Here is a 19,150-nt window from a genome sequence, read left to right as displayed (position 1 = left end):
TTAATCTGAAGTCCAAATTGAGTAATTTAAACACCTCCAAATACGTCCATGTACTTGGTTTGTGGAGTGACGCTAATTAAAGTGCTTGTATAATTATCCTTGCACAATAATAAATATATGTTCACTATAATTATGTATGAAAATGTACACTCTCTATATAATTATACGCCCAGCCTCTCTCTCTGTGGTGGCTGGAGCAGCTTCAACCATTGAGGACTGGTCAGTGAGTGAGGGGACTAAAGTCAGAGAAGCAGTCACTCAAACCACACACACTGAAGGTATACTGCTCATAATTATACAGCAACAGCTGATCATAATAATCACACAATTAAGTGCACGTGCTGTACTAATTAATGTGTATTACTTGTGCATGTATGTATTAATTACTCGTCATAGCTAGTCGCATTGTTTGTATTGTCATGCATGTCCTTGAGTTGATTAAAATAATAATACTTCGAATTTACATGCATTGTTAGCGTTATAATTTTACCTTTGTTTTTTCCACCCATATACCAGGTGAATCAGTGGTGAGTGGTCTAACACTGGCTGCTCTAAAGAGGAGGACTGGAGTCAGTGACACACAGCTGGACACTGAGGTCATAGAACACGACATTTATATCCTAGCCGGCTGCTTCGATAATCTAGAGAACTATCTCGACCAGTTACGCTTGACTCCCGGCCAACAAACTCACCTTCATGATCTAGCTGTCAAACGAGACATTCAAACTGCAATGGCGAAAGCTTTGAAGCTGTGGCGTGCCCCCAACCCTCTTGTTGCCACGTTCCGAGCTCTGTTGATCATCTTACTGGATCTCAAGAGAGGAGACGTGGCTGTTAGGGTGTGTCAGTACATTGTCGACAGAGTTCCACAATAATTATAGACACTCAACACTAGTATAGTCTCTGTTGGTCAGGTTAATCATGTTCACATGCACCTTCTAGTTTTTGTACTCAAATAATAACTATTATTCTGATTTACTATCACAGTTTTAAAGCTAATTAGCATCATGTAATTTTTATAGCAAACAATTTTGAGTAATAAAAAAATCTATAATATAAGCTGAAATCGATCCATGATCATAATGAGCTTACGTACAGCATGATACTATAATTATAATTATGGATTGACTCTCCTCAGTTCTGGTATATAATTATATCTCATCCTATAATGGCTTATAATTGCTTGAAACCATTGCAGTGGTTGATCAGAAGGTGCTATACAGGAGAGTGTGTGGGGGGGGGGGGGGGGGAGTGCATAATTATCAGTTTTATTCCACAACTGCTGTGTTGTAAATCAGGAAGTACGGTTATATATAAAATTTAAATGTGTGCGTGTGTACCGGCCGGGGACTAAAATCCACCTGTATAATAGATGGTACGTGTATAAAATATTGAGGGAATAATTATATAGATTATGGTGTATAATAATTATGATAATCATTTGCACGCAAGAAAACTGTGAACTTTACTTTTTCTCTGGTTTTAATTTGTACTGCTTTGAACACGCTGTCGAATCTATATACTTGACTTTCCAAAGAGTTTTCATAAAAACTGCAATAGTGGAAAATCCGAAATACAAATTCACTACAGCTGCATGTACGTAGCAACTTTCTTTTTACAAAGGTGGCAATGCCATGCACCTATAATTATATATAATAATTATTATAATTATACTATAATTATACTGTATAGATCTGTATGATCGTATACCTGTGAAGAAGAAAGTGCATAAACAAATGCAAGAAACATAATTATGAAGAAGTATAAGGTTGCATTGTTGGATGAGCCGCTCCAATACCAAAAACGACGTGCATGAACTATTGCAATTTGGGTACACTAATAGAAATACCGTCATACATGTGGTCTCCATTGAAAGACCAGGACCATGGATTTAATACATTATCTTGCATGTTGGAAGAGTATAATGTTGGAAGAGCATGATGCATGCATGTGAACTGAAAAAGTTCACAAACAAGATTGTGCTCCAACTCTATAGTTTGGGGTGGGTCTCAATCTTTGCAGTTAGGTACAGCACATCATTAATTTTGCATTATAATAACCTATAAGTATCTGGTGTCTCCCAGCTCCTTGCTCATTACACGCCCTTTCTTACTCATTAAAACACAATAACCATCATGGATTGATGGTAATTGTCTAACAGGCTCATTTTTTAAAAACTAACTGTGCGAACCCTTGCTTGCTTGCTCCCTATAGACCTCAAAGTTGCTACGATTGGCCGGAGAAAACACCATGCAAAAAGCTAGCTAAGCTACAGCGACAAAAAAAAAGTGTTTGATCTAGCTAATAGTTACTTTATAATTATAGGTTCACACGATTCCACGATCATTCTGTATAATGATAAATGTCCAAAAAGTTATTGCGGTGCTCTGCAATGAAGGTGACGGACGGAGTGAATGCTCTATGAGCATCTTGTTGCTTACTGTACATGTTCATCCTCAGTGATGGTGACTAGCTCCATGTGCAGTTCTACGTAGCCCACCATGCATGGTGCATGCTCAGAATTTTCTTCAACTCGACTGCTATAGCTCATAAAAGGATGGCCTCTCTTCAGAATCGTTGCACCAACAGCTGGTCATCAGTGAGACTCTGTAGTTGTATTTGTGAACTACTAGTTTAATGTATGTAAAATATTATGGGGTTGCCGTGATGGGGACACGTACAACTTTTCACAAACTCAACTTTGGAGATGAATTGCCTGTTAGATTTTTAACTTATGATATTATAAGTGTATACTAATTAGCTAATGTGCATTAGCGTATACATCTCTGTATAATTATAGTGCAGACAATAATTATTCTGGGAAAGTTCCAATCTCTTGCCCACTCTGAGTAGAGCCACTAGGGATATTGGGTCCACTCCATGCAGGGTAAGGGGGTCCTGCTACTACTGCATGAAGACCTCCCACACAGTCACACGGTAATACCACTGCATTATTGGAGAGACAATAGACAAGGCTTATACTGTCAATTCCATTTGATTTGAAAGCACAAAACTGAAATTTAGAGCAACACCTCTTCAGAGCAATGAACTAATAGCAACATACCACGTCTGTCTTCTCACAGAAGATAGCATCGTTTACACTCTCCAGTGCCATAGTATAACTATAACATAATAACTGGTCCGGCTATAATTATAATTATTGTGACCAAACTAAATATTTATCCATCCGACAAGAATTCACGATGGAGATAATCTGTCTGTGTGCCCCAATAAAGCTTGACAGTGAAATTATTGGAGCAAGACATTACAAGTTACTTGGAAGCTATCACTATAATGAAGAATTAGATTGCCTGGATGTTGAGTAGTAACACCTCGTAACATTACAAGCTATGTGTAACTGACTAGAAGAAACTAACTATAGAAACTAACTTAATTGTATTACCTTAGTAGTGCTGTGTGTGTGGGTGTAACACGTGATGTGTTACACGTGTGGAGTTAAATATAAGAATTCTAAGTTACAATGGAGGTCCAGGCCGAGACTTGAATCACTTCACATCCAGGACAATAGGAGACATAAGTTAACAAAAAGCTTTAGACTCTGGTCTAGAACAGTATCTTTTGGAATCTGTAACGAGCCTGAACGATGGCTGAAGAAGGTGAAGCGGCACGTGGAACACAAGGCCTGCCAATACCTTTCGCGTCCAGGAGTATGAAGATGGAGTGGCTGAGACGTGTAGCCACAGCTCTGGAAGTGCCAGCGACGGCCTGTGGTTCAGACCTGAGGCTTATGCTGGAAGGTAGACTCACAGACATGGGCCGGCGTCCAGCTAATGTTCAAGCCTTTGTGGACTCTGGCGAGGAGGATCAAGTACCTATGCTCAGGCTCAGTGATGCAGACGGCGTGTTCCTTGAAGTGGATTTGGCGACAACTAGACCAGACGAAGCAGAGGAGCCCGAGCTGGAGCCGGAGGAGGATGACTCTAGGAGGGCGGCCTCAACGGAGCGAAGGAGGGCGGCGTCAACGGAGCGAACAGACCCCGAGGCCACCGTGACCAGACTTTTGGAGGAGCAGACTAGCCTGGAAGAGAGGTGGAGAGCTCAAGCAGAGGAGCTAGAGGGAGCATATCACTCGTTGAGGGATGCTCAGAGGACAATAGAACAGCTGACAGAGGAGAGGGTACACCTGAGGGAGTCTGCAGAGGAGGAGGCTGCTGCTGTGAAGGAGCAGCTTGAAGAGCAAAAGACCAAAGTTAAGAGAATGTGGCGTATGAACTGCGAGCAAATTACTATGTATCATGATGAATGTTGTAATAAAGATTATGAGATCGCTACGCTTCGGACTAGAATAGCTGAGCTAGAGGCGACAAGCGCCACTGTGCACAGTGCGGAGCGTGTCACGACGAGCCCTCGCCCGGTAGCAGCCAGAGATGTAGTGCCCCGCACGAGCCCTCGCCCGGTAACAGTAGTGCCAGTAGCTGTAGTACCAGACCGCCCGGTAGCAGCCAGATTCATAGGGGATACAGTTAGTGGTGATAGGAGGGGGAAGGCCCCCCCTGTGGATTCGTTCTCTGCTGGGAACCCAGACGTGCGGTTCGAGGATTGGTTGCCAACACTGAAGAGGGCTTCCGAATGGAATAGGTGGTCTGAGGAGGAGTCTCTCCTGCAATTAGCTGGCCACCTACAAGGTAAAGCCCTGCAGGAATGGAACCTGTTGGATAAGGAGCAGAAAGTGTCCTTCCAGAGTGCAGTGGAGGCCATACGTCGTAGGATAGATCCCCACAATAGAGTGATAGCAGCAACGGACTTCAGGCATGCTTCACAAGCCGAAGGAGAGTCTGTAGCTGATTACATCAGGCGAATAGAGCGGCTGTTTCAACTGGCTTATGGGGGTGACAGCCTTACGTGTGAGACAAGAGACACAATGTTACATGGTCAACTGCATGGAGGGCTGCGGTATGATGTGGTCAAGAGTCCTGCTGTGTCTGGCGCCCAGTTGTACCAAGAGCTTTGTTTAGCTGCCAGACAGGAGGAGAAGAGGGTGGCCGAGTTAAGGCGTAGACAACTCTATACCAGTAGTACTCGCAGTACCTCATCAACAAAGACCCAGGGAGGTTTTCAACAATCTACCCAAAAGCAACCTATCAGTCGGAGATGTTATCTATGTGACTCCCCTGATCATTTAGCTAGGCAGTGTAAGGCACGGAAGACAGAGTCGAGGTATTTCCAACCAACCAAACCTGCTGGTACCAAGTTTGTCCGCTCAGAGCAGAACGATGCCATGATTACAGAGGAAGCAGAGGATCCTAGACAATACTTGTACTCATCTGAGGACGATGGAGAAGTAGGGCAGATAAGAGTGGAAGACAGGGGTAGCAAATTCCGAGCAGTTCCAGTACAGGTCCAGGAAGTCCCAGCAAAGGGAGTGATCGACACTGGTGCCGATATTAATATCATTGGGGCAGATTTGTTTAGGCAGGTTGCTACTGTCAACCGGTTGCGAAAGCGGGAGCTTAAAAACCCTGATAAGATACCCCATACGTATGATCAACGCCCATTTAAGCTCCATGGCAAGATCATGTTAGACATTACCTTTTTAGACAGGACAATACATACACCAGTGTATGTGAAGATGGACTCATCAGAACAACTCCTCCTTTCTGAGTGGGTTTTTCGCCAACTTGGCATCGTGTCCTACCACCCTAGTTTGGGAATAGAGCCTGTCAAAGAGATGCAGCAGGAGGTAGTGAAGGTACGCCTAGTGGGAGCCGTACGTGTGCTGCCGTTATCTAGCTCAGTAGTGCAGCTGGCGGTAGAGAGGGGAGAGCAACTAGACGGACCAGTACTCCTAGAGCCTACTCAAGATTTCACTGGAGCTGGCCTGCGATTCTGTGAAACACTGGTCAGTAGAATGGATGGATTGGCACAGGTGGTAGTGACCAACCCTACTGGATTCACGCAGTGCCTGAGTGAGGGAATTTGCATGGGATCTGCCACTATACCGCTACGCTTGTAGAGGCAAGCCATGAGTTAGAGGTAGAACAATCAGCAAGCGTCAGGGTGGTAAGTACTGACGATGAGGATACTCGTCGTAAGAGCGATCTAGCTAGGCTCTTCAAAGAAGAAGCAGCTAGTTTGACTTGGCAAGAGAGGGATCTGCTGAACGGACTACTATTTCAGTACCACGAAGCTTTTGCACTCAATGACGAAGAGAGAGGCAAGACAGGACTAGTAAAGCTAGAAATAGACACGAGCAATGCGCGTCCCAAACAGCAAGCGCCGCGACGAGCACCCTTTGCGTTGCGCCAAGAAATAGCGAAGCAATTGAAGAAAATGCAGAGTCTTGGTGTAATTAGACCATCCTCCAGTGATTGGGCGAGCCCTATTGTTCTAGTCAAAAAGAAAGACGGTTCATTGAGGTTCTGTGTTGATTACAGGGAGCTCAACTCAGTCACCAAATCTGACTTGTTTCCCTTACCACGAATCGACGACCTATTGGATCAGCTGGGGAAATCCAGATTCTTCTCCACACTGGACCTTGCCTCCGGTTACTGGCAGGTACAGGTACACCCAAACTCCATGGAAAAGACAGCTTTTATCACCCATCAGGGGCTGTATGAGTTTATGGTAATGCCCTTTGGCCTCAAGAATGCGCCAGCTGTCTTTCAGAGGCTAATGCAGCAGGTTCTCCGCGGGCTGAACCCGGACGATGGAGTCCCTTTTGTCTCTGTGTATTTGGACGACATTCTTGTTTTCTCTCGAACCTTTGACGACCACGTACGCCATCTACAGTTGGTCATAGAACGGTTGCAGAGTGCTGGACTGAAACTTAAACCTTCTAAGTGTCATTTTATTTGCCAGACAGTCAAGTACCTTGGACACTTGATCACTCCAGAAGGGATTAAGCCAAACCCACAGCGCGTGTCTGCTGTCAAGGAATTCCCAAGACCTAAATCGGTACACGAAGTGCGCCAGTTTTTGGGACTCACATCCTACTACCGTCGCTTTGTTAAGAGCTTTGCGCGAACTGCACAGCCGCTACACGCGCTGACACGAAAGGGTGCACTGTTTGAGTGGTCGGAAAACTGCGAAACTGCTTTTTGTTTTTTGAAACAACTTTTACTTTCTGCGCCAATTTTATGTTACCCAAATTTTGAAAAACCTTTTAGACTTGAGACAGACGCTAGCATTAAAGGCCTGGGAACGGTTCTCTCTCAAGAACAACTTGACGGAAAGTACCACCCCGTGGCATATGCTAGCAGAGCCCTCTCACCACAGGAGAGGAACTACTCGATAACAGAACTAGAAACCCTAGCAGTAGTGTGGTCAGTAAGCCACTTCAAGGTTAACCTCTATGGACATGAAGTTACGGTGTACAGCGACCACTCTGCGGTCAAAGCTGTGTTGGAGACCCCCAACCCATCTGGCAAGCATGCCAGATGGTGGATGAAGGTGTTTGGCAGTGGGATCAAGACCATCAACATTGTGTACCGGGCTGGTAAGGAGAATGCAAATGCTGATGCACTCTCACGGAATCCTACTGGACCCACACCCCCTGTTGCCGAGTTTGAGCAAGTACAGGTAGCCTCGGTACAAGCAACCATACCCCAATTATTACAAGCTAGCCCCAAAACTGTCTCCCAAACTTTGCAACCTACTGACACGTCTGTTCAGTCTGATTTTGCTCGTGAGCAGCGTAAAGACTCAGAACTTGTTTTACTGATTAATTTTTTAATTGATGACAAATTGCCAAATGATGAGCAGAAAGCTCACCGAATTGCAGCGCAGGCTTTACACTTTTCAGTTATTGACGATATTTTATTTTTTGTTGATACTTAGAATGGTGGACAGAAGAGATGTGCTGTACCCAAACACTTGTGTGATCAAGTAATGACGGAGAACCACAGTAGTCCAATGGCCGGGCATTTTGCTGGAGGAAAATTATACAAGTCCTTGTGCCGTCACTGGTGGTGGCCCCGTATGTACAGCGATGTGGTTGAATTTTGTAGATCATGTCCACAGTGTTTAATTGTCAACAGCCATGGACGAGTAAACAAGCCACCTTTACACCCTATACCTGTCCAAAGACCATTTCAAATATTCGGGGTGGATATTATGGATCTGCCACTTACCAGGTCCGGTAGCAAGCACGTGGTCGTATTTCAAGATTTCTTAACGAAATGGCCTCTGGTTTTCCCTGTGAAAGACCAGAAGGCAATTACACTGGCCAAACTTCTTGTTGAGGAGGTAATCCCTACTTTCGGAGTTCCTGAGGCTTTATTGTCTGATCGTGGAACAAACTTGCTCTCTCATCTGATGCTGGACTTGTGTAAGTTGATGGGCATTAAAAAGTTGAACACAACTGCGTACCATCCGCAATGTGACGGGATGGTAGAAAGATTCAACAGAACCCTAAAGACTATCCTAAGAAAACATGCCGCGACATTTGGAGATCAGTGGGACACATACCTGTATGGTGTCCTGTATGCTTACCGGAATACCCCTCACGAATCAACCGGGGAAAAACCATCTTTCCTACTCTACGGGGTTGACTGTAGGACACCTACTGAGGCTGCCCTGCTGCCGCCATCCGATGCGACCATTCGAGATTTGGACCTGGAAGACTACCGAGAGCAAGTAGTGTTGACTTTGCAATCTGCTAGAGATCTAGCAGTTAGAACTATCAAGAAGGCACAAGATCGCTACAAACACCATTATGATACGGGTGCCAGATGCACCTCATTCAAGATCGGTGATTGGGTCTTTGTGAGGTTTCCCCAAGAAGAAACAGGACGTCTTCGGAAGCTCTCGAGGCCATGGCATGGTCCATATAGGATTACTACATTGAGCGGACCGGATGTGTGCGTAACGGGAGTATATCACCCTGATTCGAAGATGAAAATCCACATGTCCAGGGTCAAGCTGAGTCCCCAAGGCTTGCCCACTGGCTTTTACTGGTACGGTGGGAACAGAAAGAGTTTAGGGCATGTCCCTACGTGGGTTGATGGAATACTGCAGGACGACTCGACAAGAGATGTGGTGGAGGACGACCCGACAGGAGACACTGAAGCCAATCTGACGGAAGACGACCGGACAGGAGACGCAGTGGACACTGAAGCGGAGGTTGTGGACGAAGCGTTGGACCCTAGCCCAGTAGTAGACGGTCAGGATGATGGAGCCCAATTGGTGAGGAGCCCTGAACCGGTTGGCCGATACCCCCTTCGGAGACAGCACCAACCCCCTAATCGATATGGGTTTGCTCGGGACGAGCAATCTTAGGGGAGGAGATATGTAACTGACTAGAAGAAACTAACTATAGAAACTAACTTAATTGTATTACCTTAGTAGTGCTTTATTGTATTACCTTAGTAGTGCTGTGTGTGTGGGTGTAACACGTGATGTGTTACACGTGTGGAGTTAAATAATATAAGAATTCTAAGTTACATATGGAACAAATAAACTTGATTGTTTTCAACAAAACAATGTGAACTTACCGTGACTCCATCAACTATTCCAATGTATTTCAAACACTATAAAAATGCCACAAAAACTTATAGATCTAGACATAAATTATACCATGCAAAAGCTTATTATGATCACAATGTCCTTGTATATGTGACAGGCTCTGGGAAAACAGACCAATTATTAGCGCAAGCTATAATTTTTGCAATCTATATACCAGATGATAGAGCAAAGAATTGCCTACGCATTGATATGCTTAGTTTGCACATACCTTGTTCCATGCCTGAGTTATGTGTGTTGGAAACTCAAAGTTGTAAAACAGCAGTATTGAGAAATGCCCACTCAAAGATTGCTAAATTGGGAAAAGTAAGGTAATGGTGGCTGCTGAGACAAAGCGCTTTGATGGAAAGAGTCTGATTCAGAGCATCAGATTTTGCAGAGAGGTAGTAGAAAGACTGTAGATAACTATTAGCCAAGAAAAAAATTTTGAAATTATACACTGTAGTTTATAAATCTGGCTATTGCTCAATACCAATATCTGCTCCAATTGGTCTGTTTTCCTAGAGCCTGTCACATAAAATTATGCATATAATAATTATTTATAGCATACATACACTCTACTGCATGAATAGCCACATTATCTACTGCCACTAGCTATTTACTGGAGTATAACAATTTTCGAGCCTTGCGGAAGCTCCTATAGGGCTAGCCATAGATACTTTTAGTATCTATGGGCGAAACACGATCGCTTTCGAGTGTGTGTGGTAAAGATCATCACAACTCTGGAACAGCTTTCTCCATGTTTTGTTAGTAATCTGTATGACGACCATAACCCTCTCAGGCTTCTCACCCACGTGGACAAGGAATGACAGTCAGCTAGCTCACAAGCGAGCTGGGACTCGCAAGAAACTCTTGAGGGTGGAGTATAGCGGGGCAAGAGTGAGGTGGTGTTGGTCTAGCCGTACTGAGGAACACACTATGGAGCAGATACCCAGCATTTCAAATGCCCAGACTAGACGAAGCGAAAAGAAACGCCTTGAACGAAGGAATGACAACTGGCTGGAGGACAAAGGCTTGGGCAAGAAGTATGGTTGTTGCAAAGTTCAAAGGTCGTCCTGTGGACTTCAGACAACAGTGGAGAGGTACGTTAACAATTATCTCAGTAGTACATACTGAATGCACTAGTCAAACTATAATGCCCCCCTACCGGGGATAGGTGGGGATTAGACCAATCACATGATCTGATCTCCCTACCTTTGGGCATGTTATGAGGTCTAATCCGTTTTTTCAGCTCTGTAAGATCGTACACACACACAAACACACACACAGGGCTATATGGTTCGTATCAGCGGTGGCAATGACAAGCAGGGCTTCCCCATGAAGCAAGGTGTCCTCACTAATTGCCGTGTTAAGCTCCTCCTCAAGAAGGGGCACAGTTGTTACAGACCCAGATGCACTGGAGAGAGGAAACGCAAGGATACAATAGGGATATAGGGACGCTGAGCAACTTGCCCCATGTAATATCGTTATATACGTTTATACACTAAGTTTTTTGAAATACGGACAGAATCCACTGGGAGTGGCTTAGTGGTTAGACACATGATACATGTAAATAAGGCGTGGGTTCGATTCCCTCTTGGGGGACTTCCTTTATTTCGTTTCATACAGTACTACTGTCAAGTACACAATCAAGTTGGGAAGTCACCAACTCGCCCTAGATATTAGGGGTTCTTCATATCGTTTAAATTTATCCTTTTCTCACATCTACGCTAGCCAATTTTGGAAGTGCCCGAAATATTTATTAACTATAGTAATAGTATCAATTTTTTTTCACTTTCACATTCATTCATCGTGAAAGTTTAATTTAGGTGTCATTAAAAATAATAAAGTGTCATTGTAATGAGGTCATTGTCACCCAGAGTGTCCCCTCAGATCTGTGCCCGGCCCTACACTGTGTTCCGATGGTGTCCTGGTGCTAAGATGCGCTACAAGAGAACAGAGGTCTGCCAATCATGTGCCCAACTCAAGAACGTCTGTCAAACCTGTCTCCTTGGTGAGCCCTGTCACTATATAACCCTCTCTCTGTTGCTATGGTGACACACAATCTCAGTACACTGCATTCAGTACTTCCTAGAACAACTTTTTTTCAAGTCATGAATTTGTATAAAAAGTCTCACAGTAGTTTATCCTCTATCTCTCTGTTTCCATACATAGTCTAATAAAGGTCGCGTGTAGCTCTAAGGTCAGTGTGCATGCAAGGTCAAGTTTCTTAGCTTTACGAAGCTTTAATTAGCATCAAAGTCTGCCACTCTTAAAACTAATACTTTGTTGTGTGTATGGAGGCTCTGAACTCCCTCCCCCTCGATGCAGTCCTGGTCACTGCATATGTAACTTGTCCCTATATAACTGTGTGTTTCCATGGCTACAGACCTCGAGTATGGCCTCCCTGTACAGGCTAGGGACAGTGTTCTCAATGTCACAGACACTCTCCCCAAGAGTGACGTAGGCAGAGAATATTATCTGCAGAATATGGAACAAAAGGTCAGAGTTCATACCAAGTCTCTAATTAGTCATCTACATGTAGGTGCTTAATGGACGAAATATTGACATTTCCTTTAAATAGCTGTAATTACAATTTGTCCGACCTCCCTTTAAATTGTCAATAATGATTATCGATCGTGAGAATTAATAATACGATATCAGTAGGTGTGACATGTAGAATGACCTCTGACCCCCCAGATTGCTGAGAGTGGGCGGACAGAGCCAGGGGGTGGTGAGGGGAAAGCCTCTAATGATCTGCTGCTCAAGATGTCGCGTACTAGACCATACTACATGTACAAACGCAACAGACCTCACATTTGCTCATTCTGGGTCAAGGGAGAGTGCAGTCGTGGAGAGGAGTGTCCCTACAGGTGACCACACTACACATCAATAACAAGCTCCCCTTACATTGAAATGCACGTATAAAGGATAGCGTTAAACCAGGTGAAGCAGACCACTAGTGTTGACGTTATCATGAACAACTATTATTACACATGACGCTGTATGATTGTCAATAACAAGGTCCCCTCACCGTAGAATATTTTGTGGGTGAAAAACCTTTGCGAATGAGCCAAATCAGCGAAAATTTGACCCTTTGCGATCTAACTATTGCGTTCTGCAAGGATCGTGTGTGTTTACTAGTAGGTTTTGCGGATTTTATTGTTGCGAATTGATCAACCATCGCAAAGTTCGCAAATGTTTGATGCTCGCAAAACATTCTAGTAATACATACGGTACATTAGTTAAATGTAGTCTAATTAAAGGATAGCGTTAATCGTGATGAAGTAGACCACATCCAAACAAAACGGAGGCAGTTTGACGTCATCGTGAATAATTGTTATTATTGCACAATGACACAGTATGATTGACAATGAGCTAGCAATTGTGCTCAGATAGTGTTCTATATACTAGTCTGCAAAAACTGCTATCCTTGAAAAGATTATACCCGAAAGTGGCTAATCTGCGAACAATTGTTACCCGCTATACTAGTTATATAACCAGCATGTGTGACTATGTAACTGCTATTATATACATGCAGGCACGAGATGCCGACAGATCCAAATGACCCACTGTCCAATCAGAAGATCAAGGATCGTTACCATGGCGTGAATGACCCAGTGGCTGAGAAGCTTCTCTCCAGTGCCCAGGACCTGCCCACTTTGTCACCACCTGACGATAAGACAGTCACCAGTCTCTATATAGGAGGAATTGATGAGTCATTCAACCAATCAGATCTCAGGTATGTAACTATAATTATTAGTGACGTTGTGTAGCAGGTAATGTATACACAGCATTTAGCAGTTCAGTAGCTATCTTTGAGAGTACCGGGTGTCATCTTGGATTAACAGTTTGAGAGGGAAGGTTTGCACAGGACGCAATAATTTTGGCCCCTCCCACATTTGTTGACCACACCCCTATTACATGCTAGTGCATCACAGTAGATCTAGTTACATATTGTACACCAAGGACAGTACTAATGTGATGATGTCATTATTATACATGGAAGGGAAGCTGAGCATTGGGGGGGGGGGGGGGGGTTCACCCCAGCCCCCACCACTAGATGAAACCCTTGCTCAATTTGTGTTCAGATTGTCCAATTTCAAAACTAATTGATAGCTCTTAGAATTACCTCTTAGACACCAGTTCTATGATTGGTCTACCAATAATTTTAGTGTTTTTGCTAGTTTGTGTATTATTCTATTCCATTGATGCATTTTGAGCGTTCTATCATTATTGTTTGCAGGGACCAGTTTTATGTATTTGGAGAGATCATGTCTATTCACATGGTGACCAAGTCTCGTTATGCCTTTGTCACATTCTCCACTAGAGCAGCCGCAGAGAAAGCTGCTGACTCAACATTATTTTAATAAACTCATTGTTAAAGGTGCGTACAGTGTATCAGTTATTACACACACACACACACACACACCTCCCCCCCACACACACACACCCACACCCCCACACCTCCTCCCCACACACACACACCCACACTCCCACACCTCCCCACACACACACACACACCTCCCCCCCACACACACCCACACCCCCACACCTCCTCCCCCCTACACACACACACCTCCCCCCCACACACACACACACCCACACCTCCCCCCCCACACACATACACACACCTCCCCCCCACACACACACACACACACTTCCCCCCACCCACACACCTCCCCCCCACACACACACTGTTACTGGATTTATTGATTTGGTCTCTCTATACAGGAACTGGCTGGTGTTGCTGCTAAGGAGACTAGTGATGATCTACTACCAGCCCCCAGACCAACACCAAACTGTCCAAGCACAGGTATACTGCCATATATACCATAATTATAATTATAGGTGTATGTGTAGATGTACGTATATTATACCGTAGCCATTGAACCGCCCATATCAACCCCCACCATCCTATATACTTTTGCCTGGTGTGTGTAGATTTATGGTTTGTATAGTAATGTATTAAGCCCATGCAGTATGTAGGACTGAAGCTGCGCCCCAAGTACTTTCTACATACATGCATATAATTATATGCATGCATGCATGCTTATGGCATTAAAATTTAAGTTGAAGTAAACTGGTAAAAATCGCGAATTCCCAGAGAGAGGAAGTAAAATAAATTTGTTCGTGGAACTAAATTAGTTTTATTGCACCTGCATTATTGTAGGACCAGCTGCTAATCGATCCACTCTCCAAGATCTAGTGAGCAGATACAGTCTGACTGACAAGCAGCTCAATAGTGAAATAGGGGACTCAGATATTCTCTACGTGGCCGAATATTTCGACGAGTCGAAAATCTATGCGAATGCAATGGGACTAACTCCTGCAGAACAGGCCGATGTGAATGAGTTGTACCATAAAAATGGAACTCAAGTAGCCATGACTGAATGCTTGATTATCTGGAAAAGACACAATCCTTACGCAGCAACTTACAAAGCTGTACTGGAGTTGTTACTGAGACTGAGAAAAGACAAGATAGCTGATGATATCTGTCAGCACTTGACTCAATGTGAGTATAGAATCAATACTATAATTATTATTATAGTTTTAGTGATGTAAATGCTTACCACAAACATGCATTATTGTCTTGTGTTGGGTACATGTCATTATTCTAGATTGTACTGGTGTTGTTATCAAACAATGATTGTCTCTATTCTTATTGTACAGGAGGTGTCACTGTCTGTCATGTGGAGATTACATTGGTGTACAGGAATGTTAACACTAGCTTGCTCAATAGTATTACTACTCACCTTATTACTCACAATTTAGTTTGTTAGTAGCTTCATTAATTAATAAATTATTGTGTAATAATTATAATACGTTAAAGTTTTACCATCCAAGAATATAATTTTTTTATTCTGTTTCTATAATTATGCACTATATTTTTGTAGTTGTTTTATTAACTTATTATTGACATTATAATTATACAGTAGACTCTCGTTGATCCGGTTACCCTTGGGACCATGCAGCTTGGCCGGAAGCGAGGTGGCTGTATCTCAGGAAATAGCCGCGGCTTACCTCGATTCTAATGAATTATTTTGCGGTTCTTGTCTCGAGGATAATGAAGGATAATGTTTATTTGCTAAACCACACCCAAAAAACGTCATATCCGGTCGTAATACACGTATAATTATATGATTATATTATACCTTACTCATAATTATTATACTTTACTCAGAGCACTAGTACTGGCCCCGGTAAACGGAATAGCGAGTGGCCGTACTTAGTAATTTGATGTCCTCACTCCTATGCAATTCTGCATGGCTTGCTTTAGCCTCAATCCCAGCCTGAGTTTTTGCTTTTATAACGGTTAGACGCGCTGCGCATGCGTCAAATTTTCATTGTGTTGTGGTAGACTCGCAAGCCACTACCTTTTGGACTGGTGACTCTGGGCTATAGCTTCTGTCTCTACCAGAATTTGGGTAGAGATTATTCATTGATTTTTCCACGTGATCCAAAAATTGCGTGATGTTAAGTAGAATTGCGTAGCCTGCAAAAGCGATCGCGGGCTTCTTAGCTACAGTTTGAGAATGGATGCGCTGCTAGTGCTAGAAAAGACAATTAAGGATGATGTAACATTCTTTCAACAAACAACACCTCCGAATAAAGTGTGACAAACGTCACAAAAGGCCCTATCACTTGGTATAATCAGATCAAAGTTATGGTACGCAAAAAAGTGATGACCATGCATGCCAGTGCACGCTAGGGTGTCATACAGGGGGAGGATATTCAATTCCCTCCTAAAGTTGCATTCATGCAGGTACTATAGCTATAGTTGTATGACTGAGGGAAGCTAATGAGTCGTCCTCAAGCATCCTCCACGGTGTCACCTTGTATTGTACGCAGTAACTCGTCCATCATCTGCAAATTCTAGTACGCAATGAAGTAGGTCTAACCAACTCTTAAATCTATGGTCTAACTGCACGTTTTTATAGTGACGAGTATCTTTATCACAGAAGCTTCTCTGATTATACCGTAATTATGTTGATTGCCACACATCAAAAGCATGCATCCTATACACTCCACTGATTCCTTGTCGATCATGACTAACCACTCACTTGTAGTCGCTGCGATGCTCGTTGCCACATTACATTATCTACTGCCACTAGCTATTTACTGGAGTATCCCACAATTCCCGAGCCTTGCGGAAGCTCCTATAAGGATCGCCAACCGATCGCTTTCCCTCACCAGCCATCCACTATTTTTTCTGTGTGGGTGTGTATGGTAAGGATCATCAAAACTATGGAACAGCTTTCTTCCTTGTTTTGTCAGTAGTTAATCTGTGTGACCATCATAACCCTCTTGTGCAAATTAGCCTTCTGTGCAGAGGAGGTTGGACACGATCACGTGCACCACTTTTTTTGCTGAGCTGGCACAAAAATTGACAAATGAGTTCTATGTAAACTTTTAGCTGGTATTACATGGTCATTAGAGACTGAAGGCAAACTTTATGTGCCTCGCTGGCTTCTTTTGATATAAAACTTTCATTAACCAACCCGATCCCCACCGATCCCCTTTATTCTGGCGAGTTATCAGTGCATACAGTGTTTACTAGATTCTTGACAGCCAGTACAATGCAAGCTTCATACAGCACTGCTAAACTATACTCTACCCTATAGTCTAGCTAATCTTGGTCCAGCCAGACAACAGACACAGCTAGTCCGGTGTTACAAGTCAGTAAAGCAAGAGTATCCATAACTTTTTTATTACAGTTATTCGGTATCTATGGTAACGTGAGCAGAGACTTAGGAATGTCACATGATTGATGACGCGTGGCCAACCTCCTCTGCCTTCTGTGGCTTAGCCTCGATCCCAGGCCGTATGGCAAGCGGTTTGTAACATGTGACAGGGCCTAGGAAAACAACCCTTATGGAGCAAACTAATAATGTTCAGTACACTACAAAGTAAAATATAGAGCTATTTTAGGATTTTGGTTTTCTTTCATAAGAAGTAACTTCAATATCTCCTCTAACTAAATAAAAAAATTTTTTATCCGAAAATTTTTTTGTATAGCCGTTACAAGGCAGCCATTGAATTTTTTCATGCTGTTCTTGTATACGGATAGAACTTCGAACCATTAGTTTCTCAAAATGGTAGGTCAATACTGTCCCCCTTTCACCCGAAAATATGTTGGGGTAGGAAGGTGCAAAGTGAGTGATATTGTAATCAATTTGAAGCTTAAGCACTGCTTTATTTAATTAAGCAATAAAATACAATTAACTAGGAGAATGTTGAACATTGTGGGGCGAGCGTAAGAAAACATGCTTGTTTACGAATTAAAAGAAATATGTTGTATTTGTATTCATGCAAGGTTATTAATTTAGTATACGTAGTAGAAGCATTTTACATTCGCACTGGTAGTTATCAAGGTCGCGTAACTGAGTTCATGACAGTACCATTATAAGAACATGAGAAGGGCTGTGCAGAGATTAGGTTGTCAGCAGTGACTTCGGCTTCATCTTTTTCAGCAATTGCTGCTACATTTTGGCCAAATACGTCCAATGTAAGATAGTTTCCACTTGGTGTGCTTATGATAACTTTAGCTCTCAATTGCTTTGTGGAGTGACGAAGACTTTGAATCAATGAGCATTTGTTGCATTTGCCTGTAGTGTCAGTTGAGATGGTGATCTTACTTTTGCAGTTGAGACATGAGATATACGAGTCGAGTGATAAAACACCTACAATTTCAGCTGATGGTACAGTTGGGAAAGTGTCTGGGACATCATCATGGGCCACAACATTTGGCAGTTCCTCAATTTTTGTCCCTGTTGACCCGTTGCGAGGTACTTGAAGATATTTTTCGTGCTGGAACTCATTGACAAGAATGTTTTCAAATTTGTATGTTTCACCTTTTACAAGCGAATCAATCTTGTTCTCAAAAAGAATTAGCTTAGTTGATGTCGTGGAATCTGCGATATGAACATCTTGTTTCCAGAGCCCATCTGATATCTGGGCCTTAGGTGAAACCATCAATACTTTGGCATTCACTGTGACGCGATCATACCGTTCCTTGTTCGACACTTCATCAAGATGGATGCAATATTAATTTTTATTAACATCGACGTGGAAGTCGGTAAGGATCATGAGTCCCAAAAGCAAATCATTGTGCCGGTCCATGACGTATGGATACATACATACATACATACATACATACATACATACATACAGACAAAATTGCAACGTTGAAGACTAGGTAGGACTCGCTTCGCTCGCCCCAATTAGTTTGCTCCATAAGGGTTGTTTTCCTATAATAGGCCCTGTCACACATAAGTATTATTATGACGTTGACGTGCCGTCATGCTGTAAAAAGCACGTCACGTAATGGATGTGCAAGGAACCGCGCATGCGCAAAGTGGAAAAGGTATGTGGACCTCCAAGGAGCACGAGTGTTACTTCAGTTATACATGGTAGCTGGATGTCCCTCTATATCAGAGACTGTTAACTCTCTTTCCTGATGTCATGGTGTTGTGATGATGCAAAAGGTGTAAGCGGCTCAACTTTAAATCATATATAACCGTTGATGTACAAACAGACAGTGGAAGCCTTACTCTCAACTCTTCACAAGTGCAGTGCAGTTCATTTTTCCCCTCAATCATCACAACACTGATGTATATACTAGCATTGGTGAATGTGCTATTTGGCTGGTTATTAATCTCCTTGTGGAGGAAATGCAAGTGCCCTGTGA

General features: G+C 43.1%; 4 protein-coding genes and 1 long non-coding RNA gene across 5 annotated transcripts in view; 3 read left to right on the top strand and 2 right to left on the bottom strand.

Moving 5' to 3' along the window:
- LOC135338445 (uncharacterized) overlaps positions 1-19,150 on the top strand; it is a 127,177-nt gene that overhangs the window by 32,146 nt on the left and 75,881 nt on the right. The window lies entirely within an intron of this gene.
- Positions 1-19,150, bottom strand: part of LOC135338601 (uncharacterized) — a 74,688-nt gene that overhangs the window by 3,644 nt on the left and 51,894 nt on the right. The gene's annotated exons all lie outside the window — the stretch shown is intronic.
- Positions 3,462-5,994, top strand: LOC135338463 (uncharacterized). Its single transcript, XM_064534604.1, has one exon. The coding sequence runs from the start codon at positions 3,605-3,607 to the stop codon at positions 5,972-5,974; it is 2,370 nt and encodes a 789-aa protein (XP_064390674.1). The 5' UTR covers positions 3,462-3,604; the 3' UTR covers positions 5,975-5,994.
- LOC135338510 (pre-mRNA-splicing factor RBM22-like) lies at positions 10,162-15,399 on the top strand. Its single transcript, XM_064534675.1, has 10 exons — positions 10,162-10,562; positions 10,750-10,937; positions 11,353-11,473; positions 11,849-11,961; positions 12,160-12,332; positions 13,001-13,201; positions 13,706-13,846; positions 14,194-14,275; positions 14,633-14,974; positions 15,133-15,399. The coding sequence occupies exons 2-7, from the start codon at positions 10,872-10,874 to the stop codon at positions 13,827-13,829; spliced, it is 798 nt and encodes a 265-aa protein (XP_064390745.1). The 5' UTR covers positions 10,162-10,562; positions 10,750-10,871; the 3' UTR covers positions 13,830-13,846; positions 14,194-14,275; positions 14,633-14,974; positions 15,133-15,399.
- Positions 17,830-18,498, bottom strand: LOC135338923 (uncharacterized; the record flags this gene model as incomplete). Its single annotated transcript, XM_064535016.1, has 1 exon — positions 17,830-18,498. A coding segment is annotated over one exon (669 nt), but the record flags the coding sequence as incomplete, so codon positions are not given.

Source organism: Halichondria panicea, chromosome 7 (genome assembly GCF_963675165.1).
Source record: "Halichondria panicea chromosome 7, odHalPani1.1, whole genome shotgun sequence".
NCBI classification, from domain to species: Eukaryota; Metazoa; Porifera; class Demospongiae; order Suberitida; family Halichondriidae; genus Halichondria; species Halichondria panicea.
The sequence above is the reverse complement of the archived record's forward strand: the minus strand, read 5'-3'. Positions and strand labels throughout refer to the sequence as shown.